The sequence below is a fragment of the Podarcis raffonei genome, chromosome 14 (assembly GCF_027172205.1).
Source record: "Podarcis raffonei isolate rPodRaf1 chromosome 14, rPodRaf1.pri, whole genome shotgun sequence".
Lineage (NCBI taxonomy): Eukaryota > Metazoa > Chordata > Lepidosauria > Squamata > Lacertidae > Podarcis > Podarcis raffonei.
This window is the reverse complement of record NC_070615.1, coordinates 31,582,452-31,595,870: the sequence shown is the minus strand read 5'-3', so window position 1 is coordinate 31,595,870 and position 13,419 is coordinate 31,582,452. Positions and strand designations below refer to the sequence as shown.

Genomic DNA, 13,419 nt, shown 5'->3' with positions numbered 1-13,419 from the left:
ACATTATAGGTGTGTGCATTTAAAAATCCTCTTGTCAACAAGGCAAGATTGCATTGGACCACATCTAGCTGTGCACTCTGGGCACGAGCGAGAAAAAGTTCGGTGCTTCGGAGTACCAAGTTGTTAAGGACAGACCTTAGCAGATGCAGAATTAGCTGTAAAAAAGGAGCAAATTGCCACACTGACTACATCCACACCTTACGTTTAAAGTGCTTTGATATTACTTTAAGCAGCTGTGCCTTTCCCCAAAGAACCCCCAGAATTGTTGTTTGTTCAGGGTGCAGAGAGTTGTTAGGTGACCCCTTTCCTCCTCCTAGAACTACAATTCCCAGAGTGTTTTAACAACCCCCCTGCCCAGATAACTCTGGGAACTGTAGTTCTGGGAAGGGAATATAAGTGTCTCCTAACAACTCTCAACAACCTAACAACTTTTGATGATTGACAGCTCCCAGTATTATTTGGGGGAAGCTGAGACTGTTAAAAGTGGCATAATAGCATTTTAAGTGTATGGCTTACATGTGACCACTGCCAGACCTTCTCCCTACACCTGTTCTTGTGCTTTTGAGGATGGGAAGGGGAATCTGCCAGTTCCCAGAGTGAGATTCAGATGAAACATTCTCTTTAGAGAACTCTGTCACAAAGTCAGGATCGTGGGAAACTGGGCACCCTGACAGAACCCCGGAGGCTATACTGCAAGGAATTTGTGCCACCCTGCAGAATTGAAGGGACTCACATTTTCCAGCGATGGACTCACCACGCTAACCCCTCAGCCCTCACAAGCAGAGGCAGCAGCAAGCTTGAATTGATGCACCAGTCCGATGGTCAGAGCTTTACTCAGTATCGGTACCCCAACTATGGTCTGAATCAGGTCCCTGATACGTGCGCTAGGAAAGGTGAGGCAGTTGTGGCCAGGATGCTGCTGGGGAACCTGCTCCAAGGACCAGGTCCCAGTTCCAGCAGCCTGCAGGGCAGCTTCTTCCTGCTCAGAAGTAGGGTTTATGGCTCTTCATTAGTACAGCTTGGATTTGATATCCTGCTTTATCACTACCCGAAGGAGTCTCAAAGCGGCTAACATTCTCCTTTCCCTTCCTCCCCCACAATAAACACTCTGTGAGGTGAGTGGGGCCGAGAGACTTCAGAGAAGTGTGACTAGCCCAAGGTCACCCAGCAGCTGCATGTGGAGGAGCAGAGACGCGAACCCGGTTCACCAGATTATGAATCTACCGCCCTTAACCACTACACCACGCTGACTTGCTGACGCTATTGGACAGCACCCCTGCTGGTCCATGCTTTAACTGCCACTTGCAGGAGCTGGTGCAATACTTGTTGATTCGGATTCCGTGCACCCCACTGTCACTCATGGGTCTGCAGACTTGGTCAGACCCCACCTGGAATACTGTGTCCAATTCTGAGCACCACAATTTAAGAAAGATGTTGACAAGCTGGAACGTGTGCAGAGGAGGCAACCAAGATGATCAAGGTTGTGGAAACTAAGCCTTGAAGGAGCTGGGTATGTTTACCCTGGAAAAGTGGAGACTTGAGAGAAGTTATGATAGCCATCTTCAAATAACTTAAGGGCTGCCACATAGAGAAGGGAGCATGCTTGTTTTCTCTTGCTCTGGAGGGTAGGACTTGAACTAATGGTTTCAAGTTACAAGAAAGGAGATTCTGACTAAGCATTCCGAAAAACTGTCTGACAGTAAGAACTGTTTAACAGTGGAACGGACTTCCTCGGGAGGTTTTGGACTCTCCTTCCTTATAGGTTTTGAAGCAGAGGTTGGGTGGCCATCTATCACAGATGTTTTAGCTGAGGTTCCTGCATTGCAGGGGGTTAGGCTAGATGACCCTTGGGTCCCTTCCAACTCTATATTTCTGGTTTGGCTTTAATTAATTTACTCCTCTCCCCAAATCACCACCCAAATTATCCCAATTAGCATTGGTGTGCAACACTTAAAGTCTGCTTCCTAATTCAAATGGTTTTCTAGTGGTGCTGATAAAGGGTGTTGCTAGATTTAGGGGAAATGGCAGGGCAAAAACCCTTGGGAAAGCAGGGCACAAAATGGAACATTTTTCTTCATATTGGCTTTGCTCAGGTTTGCTGCTGAGGTGGGTGGTGTTGCTTCTGCCCCTGTGGGAGCAATCTGCAAAACAGCAGGCCACTAGAAGCATGTAAGTAAGATGTGAGAATGCTTTGCTTTACCAGGAATGGCTAGGTGGATTGTAGCATGCTCAACAGAGATGGAAAAATATCTGGGGACAGTGTCGCATGGTGTGTTAGGGTTGGCAGGATTTACAATGCATTCTATGTATCAATACTACAAATTTCCATCCCTTTTATACCAGCTTAACTTAGCCACGGAGAATCAAGTCTGTCCAATCCTGTTATGGTTTCCGTTTATGGATTGCACTAGCGTATCCATTGTCAACCTGGTGTCCTCCAGCTTCTTGGACTACAACTCCCATCAGCCCACAGTGTAGAACATTGGGAACTGGCATATGTCTCCCTTGCCCATGAAGCATGATGGAGATAGATCTACCATGTTGGATGGGCTGGGGTGAGGTAGAGAGATCCAGGTCTTCTTACCCTTCCACCTATTTATGAAGCCAATGGTTGAGGTGGAGCAACAGTGTTCCCCATTGAGAATCAAGCCTCCTGCTATCTGCATGCCCCACCCCCTTGATCTGCATAGCCCCACCCCTGTTTCCTGGTCTTGCTTGTGTGGTGTAATGTTGAAGAGGAGAGCATTTCTGTGCAAGGCGGAAAGAAAGCAAATATTTGTACACCCTGGAAACAGGATTTGGCAAAGTCCATTCTTATCATGCCCATGGCATTTGCCACCACAATGTGCTCCAAGCAAGTTCCAGTTCTCTTGAAGGCAATGGAGGTCCCTTCTACAGCTTGCTAGTCTGCATGTGCCCATTGGACTCCACACTTCTCTGGAGTAGCATCGCCTCCTGCAGGCGGCTGCTCTTCTCTTGCCGATGTTCGGTTGGGTCGCCGTCTTCAATGCCATTTCCTTTGCGGAGGCACAGGACCTTCTGAAAGCTCTGCTTGAAGTTTTCGGAAAGAAATCCATACAGGATGGGGTTGGCACAGCTGTTGGCGTAGGAGAGAACCACCACGAAACAGAAGATGCCAACCAAGACAGGCTCCTCCGGCAAGATGAAGATCAGGTTGATGATGTTGACAATATAGAAGGGAAGCCAACAGAAAACAAAAACAACCACAATGATGACCACCATCTTGGTCACTTTCCTCTCCGACCTTCGGCGCCTTGTAGAGCCCACTCGGATTCCTGAGGACTTGACTTTGATGATGATCAGCAGGTAGCAGAGGCAGATCACCAGCAGAGGTCCAAAGAACCCCAAGACGGAGGTGTAAATGATGAACACCGCAGACCAGATCTGCACCGGGTCAGGCCAGCTCATGTTGCAGGTGTCAAAGGTTTCCTGGACATCAGCGAATATGATCATTGGGAGCACCACTAGGAAGGAGAAACTCCAGACTGCCAGGCTGATCAGTCTGGCGAACCTTGGGTGACGCCACTTGGTAGACTTGATGGGGTGAACCACGGCAAGGTAGCGGTCCAGACTCATGACTGTCAAGCAGAAGATACTGGTGAATTGGTTAATGCCATCAAAAGCTGTCACTAGCCTGCACATGAAAGTCCCAAATGGCCAGTAGGAGATGGCATTCTGGGTAGCCAGGAATGGCAAGCCAAGCATGAAGAGTACGTCAGCGATTGCCAAGTTTAAAATGTAAATGTTGGTGACGGTCTTCATCTTGGCATAACGCAGGACCACGTAAATGACCAAGGTGTTCCCGCTCAGCCCAACGGCACAAACCATGAGGTAAATGATTGGAATGAGCACAGACCGGATGCTGGTAGGAATGGAAAACCCTCCGACAGTCGTGTTGCTTGTTGTGTTAGCCAAAAAGGAGAAGTTATCATCTGGAGGAATGGCTTCTTTGAGGAAAGCGGTGGAGAAGTACAAAGGATCCATGCTCCTTGTCTCAGTGTGGTTTCTTAAGAATGACGAAGCCTAGTGTCCCGCAGCATTTTCATCCTGGGGGAGAGAAAAACGAAAGAAACACGAAAAGAAAAGATTATTGGTGGGCATGTTCAGAAATCTCTCCTGTTTAAAATGTATGAAACAGCTGCCTTGCACATTCTGCTGTAATGCACCAAAATAATTAGCTACCCTGGCTGGCAATTATTTAGGAATTAAGCAGATGTTTTGTTTTCTCCCATCAACCTTCTCCTGCAAATAAAAATGAATATGGGAGCTGTGAACAAAATGAGCTCACCATAATAGTCTTGGATGTTACTGGATCATTCTCTCAAAGGAAAAGAGAAGGCTGCCTCATGCCGTGTCAAGCCATTGAGCTCAGTATTGTCCACACTGGCTGGCAGTGGCTCTTCAGGATTTCAGACAAGGGTCTCTCCCAGCCTTACCTGGAGATGCCAAGGACTGAACCTGGGACCTTCTGCATGCAAAGCAGGTGCTCTACCCCTGAGCTGTGCCCCCTTCCCCCACAGGAAACTGAGTCAGAACCTTGGTCTATCCAGCTCAGTACCAGACTCAGGCAGCTTCCTGTTCCAGCAACTCACCAGACCTGATCCCAGTCTTCACCCTCAGGGTTTGGAACATAGGAAGCTGCCTTATACCAAGTCAGAGCAATGGTCCATCTTCGTATTGTCTATGCTGACTGGAAGCATCTCTCTGGGGTTTCAGGCAGGGGTCTCTCCCAGCCCTATCTAGAGATGTTGGGGGTTGAATATGGGCCCTTCTGCATGCATCTGATCTACAGTCCTTCTCCCAGGAGACATAAAATGCTACACCACTGAAGGAAGAATGTAGACATGGAAGGAAGAATGCTACAGCTGCAAAGAATTCAGGGGCAGTAAATGGGGATAACCTCTGTATCTATGCACATTTTAGTTATTTATATTGACCACGTGTTGATCCATCAACTTCCAAGGCTATTAGCGTGAGCTAACAGTTAGTGCTTGAACTGACCAGAGGGGTGGCACCCTAGACCTAATCTTGAGAGGCACCCAAGACTTGGTGCGAGATGTAAGTGTGGGTAAGCCAATTGGGAACAGTGGTCATAGCACTATTAAATTAAATATACATGGAAATGGCCAGTTGCCAAGGAAAGCGCACATGGTCACATTTGGTTTTTAAAAAGGGAACTTCCTCAGAATGAGAAGATTGATAAAAAAGGAAGTTGGAAGGCAGAATCAAAAGGTTCAAATCACTCCAAAATGCTTGAGAGTTGTTTAAAAACACAGTATTAGACAATCAACTGGAGTGTATATGGCAGATCAGGAAAGGTGCTATGAGGGTGAAGAGGACACCAACACGGTTAATGAGCAGAGTCAAAGAAGCTATTATGATCCTCAAGGTCCCTTCCAACTCTACAGTTCTATGATTCTATGATTCTATTAGAGGTGAGAAGGCTTCCCTCCAAAAACTGAAGTCTTGTCCAAATGAACAGAACAAAAAAGAACGCGAAAACCTTGGCAAAGAGAAAGAAAGAAATTGTAGGCAGACAGTAAGGGGTGCTAAAAAAGAATGTGAGGAACACATTGCTGAAAACATTAAGACAATAAACAAGATGTTCTTTAAATATATTAGTAGCAGGAAACTGTCTAGGGAGGTGATTGGACTCTTGGATTGCAAGGGAGTCAAATGGGTGCTAAAGGAGGATAAGGAGATTGTGGAGAAACTGAATGAACTACCATATTTGCATCTCCCTTCACAATGGAAGATATTGGGCAGATCTCAGTGCCTTTTCAGAAGGTGAGTCTGGGGAAATAAGGCAACCAGTGGTGATGAGAGATGAAGTTCTAGGCTCAATAGAAAAATAAAAACTGACAAATCACCAGGCCCAGATGACATCCTCCTGAGAGTTCTCAGAGAACTCAAATGTGAAATGGCTGATCTTCTAACAAAAATATGTAACTTGTCCTTCAGATCAGCCTACATACCTAAGGACTTTAAAGTAGCCAATGTAACACCCATTTTATAACAACTTATGCAAGTTCAAATTGTTGCAAGACACCTGTAACAATAGGTTTCTACTCATCTTCAGTGAGCTATGCGCCAATGAGTTTGACGCTCTCTCTTTAAAACTCTCCCCTTTCATTAACTCTTTATCTATTAAAAGTTAAAACATTTTTGACCCATGGATGTCTTAATCAGCTCCCTGCTGTGCTCATACTTTCAGGAACAACCATAGGGATTAGAAATTGGCTTTATCAGAAGTGAAGAAAATGAGGTTCTAAGAATTAGGATTGGGGGATAAATTCAATTCTGTTTGCCTTTTAGAACGAACCTATGTAATTTGCACTTCCTGAACCAATACACAAACCGAAATACACAGCCATCCTTTGGAAACTGCACTTTGCCAGACTTTTTTTTGCAATGCATTTCTTCAGATAAGTAATGTGCAGAAAGATGCATGTATACTAGAGTAAAATGTGCATCGAAATGCATATATTAGCAAAAAATAGCATTAGTATTATAGAAGAGGAACATGCTTTACAAAAACCTGCATATTAGACAAAATTGCATACACAAATGTGTGTATTAGAAGAAATTCATGCTATTTTTATGAATTTTCATGAGGATTATTATTATTTATTTTAAAAATATGAACAAATGTAAAAATGTAGAGAACTATACTTTCAGAGTGGAAAAAATTAGAAACTGAGAGCAACTCAAACTGACAGATTCACCCCTCCCTACACAGGGTGCTGAATCCTACCTCTTCCCTCACATTCTTTGCTTTTTCTGGTGGAATTGCTGAGGTCTAGTAGGTTATTCCCTTTGATATTTTAATCCATCAGATCCTCCTTAGACTCAGAGCAATTTATAACTGCAGTTCTTTTTGATTGATATTACATGTTATTTTTACATGCATAATTTTGAGTTAAAAATAATTCTTCCTGGAGTTGAATACTCAAGCAAAAAAAAGCAGTGTGTGTGTGTGTGTGTGTGTGTGTGTGTGTGTGTGTGCCATTTGACCTGCCTTATCTCCTGTCTTCAGCCTTTTTAGTCATAAGAGAAATGGATGAAGTTGAAGCAGCCACTTAATTTGGTTGCAAACAGGCTGTGCTGATAAGGTTTCAAATTCCAATCCCAAGGACAAAGCAACAAAAAAAAAATTTACTCTCCCTCTAGAAAATATAGCCCTGGCTGTAAAGTGTAATCTGGCGTTCCCAGGGCTCTTAAGTGGCAGGGAACAAGAATCTAGAATTGTAGAATTGGAAGGGACCCATAGGGTCATCTAGTTTACCACTACATTGCATGAATTATACCTATGATGCAGAACCGGGCTCCTGGAGTCACAGTGGCTAATGGTCAAGACACACCCCAAGAAGGCTATTCCAATGGAATTCTCTTGGGTTGTTTGCTTGCTGGGTTTTACACTAAAGTAATTATTTCCTCCACACCATTTCCGCGAATCAAATTGCCATAGGTGCCAACTCCTAGGGCCCTGGGTACCCGAGCGCCCACAAAATTCCCCATGAAGGGGTTGGGCACCCACAAAGTTTGGTGCCAGGACTGCATGGCACCCACAGTCATAGGGCCAAGCTGGCACTCCTGTTGCCACCTCACCTTAGCCCTGAAGTAGTGGCAGTGGTGGTTTGTGCCTCTTGGGACTGGTGGTAGGCAGAGAGCCCAAAGAGTTGATGGCACCAGAGCCAATGACAGAGGCAACAAACGATGGTTTTGTGCCCATCCACTTCCATGCTGAGTTCTTCAAGGGGCCACACTGAGGCAGAGGCAGTGCAGGAAATTGACAGGCAGTGCTACCTCTGGAATGGGTTGCCAGGTTTCAGAAGGTTCTTGAGCTTTTTTTAAGGAAGACTCCAAAACAGGGACAGACTGAGGCCCTATGAACCAGCCTCCTCTGAGTCACCATCTCCAAACAGACCCTTAAGCATCTTACAGATTGAAACCAGATGCCAAAGACTTCAGTATAAAACAAAACTTTAGAACTTCATTTAAAGTAGGGCGTGAGGGGGTGCTGTGGCCCTCCAGATGTCACTGAACTGCAACTCCCATCATCCACTGCCCATTGAACAAACTGGCTTTGGAGTCCAAAAACATCTGAAAAGCTGGAGGTTCAATGCCAGTGATTTAAAGCATCAGAGGAAATCAAAATATTTAGTAGCTTAAGAACTGAGATGAAAGCTAGCAGAAAAGCAGTCTGACTCACCAGTTTAGGAGAAAGCAAAACACATTCAGGATTTGTGTTTATTGATAATGATTCCATTAATTACCCATCCTTCACTGTCAGGTCCCAGGATGGGTTATAATCATTTAAAACATTTTAAAGGTCTTAACAGATCTTCTGAGGAATAAAAGCAAGAAGGGGTCTCATTTGTTTCCCAGTGGAGGGAGTTCTGCCTGATGGGAGCCACCACAGAAAAAAATATTGTCATCATCACCGCCAACCTAATTTCACTGCAGATCCAGCCAATTCTTTCCAGCTTTCAAATGCCTCTGTGGGGATTATTCAAGTTCTAGTCATCAATTCTATTGAATGAACACATGCATTTCTCTTGCAAACTACAGATACATATTTTAAAATGTGCTAAAAGCAGGTCCACTTTAAAAGAAACAGAAAGCAGCCTTCATCATCCCCTAAATTTTGTCTTTACGTCCACTTATTTCTCCATCAGAAGGAAAGTCGCCTCAAGGTATACAGGTAAGATCTTTTAATGAAACTTATTTAGCCCTTAATACTTTTCATCTGTCCCATCACAATCTCTGGTGGAGAAAGAATGGATCTTTCTCGCTGTTTCAATGCAGGCTCAGTTCACAGACGGGGAAATGGAATATTGCATTAATAATTCTGAATACTGGATACTTATTCTGGTTTAATTAACATGATGTATGCATGCTTGATCCACACTGCACAGAAAGGGGCCTCATTCACACATCTGAGTATATGGAAAGGCAGTCTAAAAGCATTTCATTTTGTTTTTAAAAATTGCATGTTAGGAACATAGGGAGCTGCCTTACACGGAGTCAGACCATTGGTCCATTGACGACATCATGCTGAATCTGGCTGATACTCCACCTAGTTCACCACTGACTGCTTTATGCTAAGCCAGACTATTGGTCTATCTAGCTCAGCATTGTCTACACTGACTGGCAGTGGCTCTCCAGGGTTTTGGGCAGGAGACATTCTCAGCCCTTTCTGGAGTTGCTGGGGATTGAACTTGGGACCTTCTACATGCAAATCAGTTGTTTTAATCACTGAGCTACTACTGCCTTTTCCTATCACTCAGCGACAGAAACACCAAGAGGGTGGCTTGCAGTCCTGAGTGGGTCACTTGCAAGTCACAAACAAAATTTCATCTCTGGTGAGAAAAGCTGCCCAGCAAAATCAGTTCAAACGCTCAGTCACTAGATCCCAAATGTACATGAAATGACATGTAATATCTGTGTATGTGTAAGCCAGCTGATATGCACCCAGGGCTCATTGGACTGCTTCACACCTGCACTTCCACTGCTTTGAAGGTGACTGGTGACTGGGATCATGCACTGACCTGCATGTGTGAAATGCACCATCGCAGGTCAGCCTCCCCACCCCTGCCAGATCTTTTCTTCTTCTCCTCCTCCTCCTCCTCCTCCTCCTCCTCCATCATCATCATCATCATCATCATCATCATCTTCTTCTTTATTGGATTTATACACTGCCCTATACCCAGCGGTTCTTCTGATCATGATCTTCCAGTCATAGAAACAGAGAATCCTAAAATTGGAAGGGACCCTGGGGATCATCCAGGCCCACCCTTCAATGCAGGAATGTGCAGCTATCCCTTATGGGGGTCAATCCTGCAACCATAGCATTATCACCTTCATGTTCTAACCAACTGAGCTACCTAGCTTTGCATGACAGTCAAGTGTGGACCTTTTCACACATTCAGTTGCCAGTTAATGGGAGGGTTCAGGAATCAAGTGGTGGGCAGGCATGTGTGAATCAACCCAAGCCTTCCCTTTTCCCTACACAATGGTCATTTCAGTGTGACAAATGATGGGAAGTCCCTGCTTGCAACTTCCTTCTGCGTACACCACCACCACCACTAATAATAATAATAATAATGATCAATAATAATAAATAATAAACAAATATTTAATATCATTAATATTTAATGGCATTTAATACTATTAATAATATTATCAATAATACAAATGTATTTTATTAACTGGTGATGATAATGACATGTGGGTTGCCCACAAACACACAAACACACAAAAAGTGACCTCCAATGCCAGAAAATTGATCCTCTTGAATTAAGCAGCCACGAATTGTTCAAAAACCTTGAGATTGTTCCAAGGATTGACTCATTCTGCACACCCCAGAAGAGTGTGTCCATTTTAATCTGCTCTCGCCAAAACCACAAGAGAGTCTGGTGGCGCCTCGGTGGTGGGGCTCTAGCCCAGTCCCCCAAAGTTTTTGCCACAATGCCTACCCGCTAGACTTGAAGTCTCTCGCTTCTACCCACCTCTCCGCCCTCCTTCCAACCATATGCTTGTTGCTTTACCTGGCTTGGCTTGGTCTCTCTCCGCCCCACTTCCAGGGACCGTCCTGCTCCAAGCTTGCCCTCCAGCTTTCCTCAAAATCCAGGTCCAGCCAGCCTCCCTCCTGCTGTCTCCTCCGCTCGGATTGTCCTGCTGATGGTCGCCAAACGCAGCTGCTTCTCTCTAGGAGGACAATTTCCTTCTGGGACAGGCGTCGTCTTCTCCTTGACCCCACCACCACCAGCAAAGTTCTGTCTCTGAAGCCGGCAGGCTCCTGGCTCCGGAAAGTCAAACCCTCGCTCTCCCCGCTCAAGCGCCTCACTAAATAAATATCCAGCGCCAGGTCTCTAAGTAGCACAGTCGACGGCGGGGGAAGGAGGTGGGACGCGGGGGGAGGGGATTTGCCTGTTGCGCTTTATAGGCTGCGGCCAGCGGGTTGCAGTACCCCCTGCAGACAACGGACCTGCCTTGCAAGGAGGGCGGGGAAACATCTCGCCCGAGGGCTCCAGGGAGCTCCTTTGAAAAGAGGGGGGAAAGAAAGCAGACTCTTGGAAGTTGCGCGTGGGTTGGATTTGGGAAGGCTGCCGTTTCTTAGGATCCTCTGGCGCGCCGAAGTACGAAAGAGCTGCTGTCATGTCACGTTATGGCTTGCACCATGAGCGATAATAATAATAATAATAATAATAATAATAATAATAATAATAATAATAATAATAATATATAATATACCCCACCCATCTGGCTGAGTTTCCCCAGCCACTCTGGGCGGCTCCCAATCAAAGGTTAAAAACAGTACAGCATTAAATATTAACAACTTCCCTAAACAGGGCTGCCTTCAGATGTCTTTTAAAGATAGGATAGCTGCTTATTTCCTTCACATCTGAAGGGAGGGTGTTCCACAGGGTGGGCGCCACTACCGAGAAGGCCCTGTGTCTGGCGCTGGGAGCTTTGCACGGTAACAACATCGCAGAAACCAAAAGGCAGGGCTCTGCCCAGAAAATGTTACAGGCGAAATGCTCTGCGACGGCTAGGATCCAAAACGCACGACACAAGACGAGCCTGCTGGATCAGGCCAGTTGCCCATCATAGTCCAGCATCCTGTTTTCACAATGGCCAACCAAATATCCCCAAAGGAAATCCGCAAGCAGCACTCAAGCACAAGAGCACCCTCCCCTTCTGTGGTTTCCGGCAACTGGGGTACAGAAGTCTCCGACTGTACAGGAGGAGTAGTCATCGTGGCTAGTCGCCACTGGTAGCCCTCTCCTCCGTGAATTGGTCCAGTCCTCTTTTAGAGCCATCCAAGTTGTTGGGCATCGCTGCCTCCTGCGGGAGCGAGTTCCATGGTTAAACTATGCGGTGCGTCAAGGACGCAAGCTTTCGGGTTGCGCAGAGCTCCTTCACAGGAGCAAGGGAAGTGGGGGAAGCGAGGGATTTTAGCAGAGCTGAACAGCCAGAGGGTCGTGCCCATATTTCTTCCCTTCCTCGCTTCCCTCCTGCCCCCATCGCCTATATATATAAAAACCAGCCGTAACATTAAAGCGTCAGTGAGAAGCGTCTCCAGGGCAGTCCGATAATAAGGGAGATGCGCAAAGTGGTGAACGCAACAATTGGAGAAGAAATGGCAACAGGCAAGAATGCACACAACACACACACAGAGAGAGAGAGGGAGAGAGAGAGGGAGAGAGAGAGAGAGAGAGAGATTGAGATTGGCTTTCGTTTGACTCATTCAATCTCTTTTCCTTCACTCCCATTTGGGAGTGAGGAGTCTTTTTCCAGCCTGCCCGGAATGCTAGTTTCAAGCGGAGACGCCTTACCTCGTCAGTTTCAAGTGGCGCCTCGTCTATTTCATCCATGCCCTTCATTTGCCAAGGCTACTTTGCATCAAGCCTCTGGCCGGGCGCCTGAAGGAATGGGGCTGGCGATGTGAGGTGGTGGTGGGGTGGGGAGTCTCCTGAGGGGTGGGGGATGCTGCCCCCCTCGCCCTGCAAAGCGGATTTCCCGAAGTGTCTGCTTTGCGCACTAATTCATATTCTTTGCTCTAAAAAGAACTCCGATTTAGGGGCGCGTTTGCGCGGAATCCACCCCCCCCCCCGCAAACTGCAAAAGGTTGCCCGCACCGCTTCTCCCCCCCCCCACTTCTGCTTGGTAAACAGCCCGCTTCCTTTTTCTAAGCCCCGGGGAAAGAAACTTGCCCCGAAGAGCCTCTCCTCCTGTTCCCGGTGTGATCTTGGGCGCCGCGGTGGAAAGAGCCCAGAGCCGGAGGAACTCGGCTGGTGAAGCGGCAGGTGGGGGCGTCTGGGGCGTCTCTATCCAAAGCGCGGGCGGTGCTCGGTCGGGAAAGGTTGCAGACGCTTCCCAAAAGAGCACGAGAGAGGGAAAGATCAACAGGAACCCGTCGCGCTCTGCAGCCGCGCGCCCGTATCATGGTGCGCGCAATTTCCGCCTGTGGAGTCGGGGGAAGAATCTCATATTTGCTCTTTTGTCGAACGTCGCCAAAATATAACTGTCGGAGCGATGTTTTCGAATGTGTCAGCTTTGATTCCTGCGGGGAACAAGCGCAAGCTTTATGGTTACACAGCACCCTTCGTCGGGCAGCCCCCTCGCCTCCCCCGTCCTTAAGCTGCTGAAGTTACCAGAAAGTTGGCTTTCACAGTGGATGATGGCCTTCTGCCGCTATTAGGGGTGGGGGTGGCTTTGTGTGTTTTCTATGAACTGCGTGTGACTTCGTGCGAATATGTTTGCATTATAATGTCTGCTGTTGTTTGCGGTTTGTTTTCCATATGCTGCAGGTCCTTTGGAGAATTTCTGCCTAAAAAAGCCACTGAAACATAATAAGGATAAAAATAAGCAGATCAGATGTGATCCTGCTCT

General features: G+C 46.5%; 1 protein-coding gene across 1 annotated transcript; it reads right to left on the bottom strand.

Annotated features, from left to right (window-relative positions):
* Nucleotides 1–1,254: 1,254 nt before the first annotated feature.
* On the bottom strand, nucleotides 1,255–11,204 carry SSTR5 (somatostatin receptor 5). Its single transcript, XM_053365296.1, has 2 exons — nucleotides 10,572–11,204; nucleotides 1,255–4,068 (listed from the first exon to the last, which is right to left on the bottom strand). The coding sequence occupies exon 2, from the start codon at nucleotides 4,003–4,005 to the stop codon at nucleotides 2,893–2,895; it is 1,113 nt and encodes a 370-aa protein (XP_053221271.1). The 5' UTR covers nucleotides 4,006–4,068; nucleotides 10,572–11,204; the 3' UTR covers nucleotides 1,255–2,892.
* Nucleotides 11,205–13,419: the final 2,215 nt, after the last annotated feature.

What these genes read in the sequence shown, in the direction of transcription:
- SSTR5 (XM_053365296.1), bottom strand. Translation starts at nt 4,005, where the DNA reads ATGGATCCTTTGTACTTCTCCACCGCTTTCCTCAAAGAAGCCATTCCT.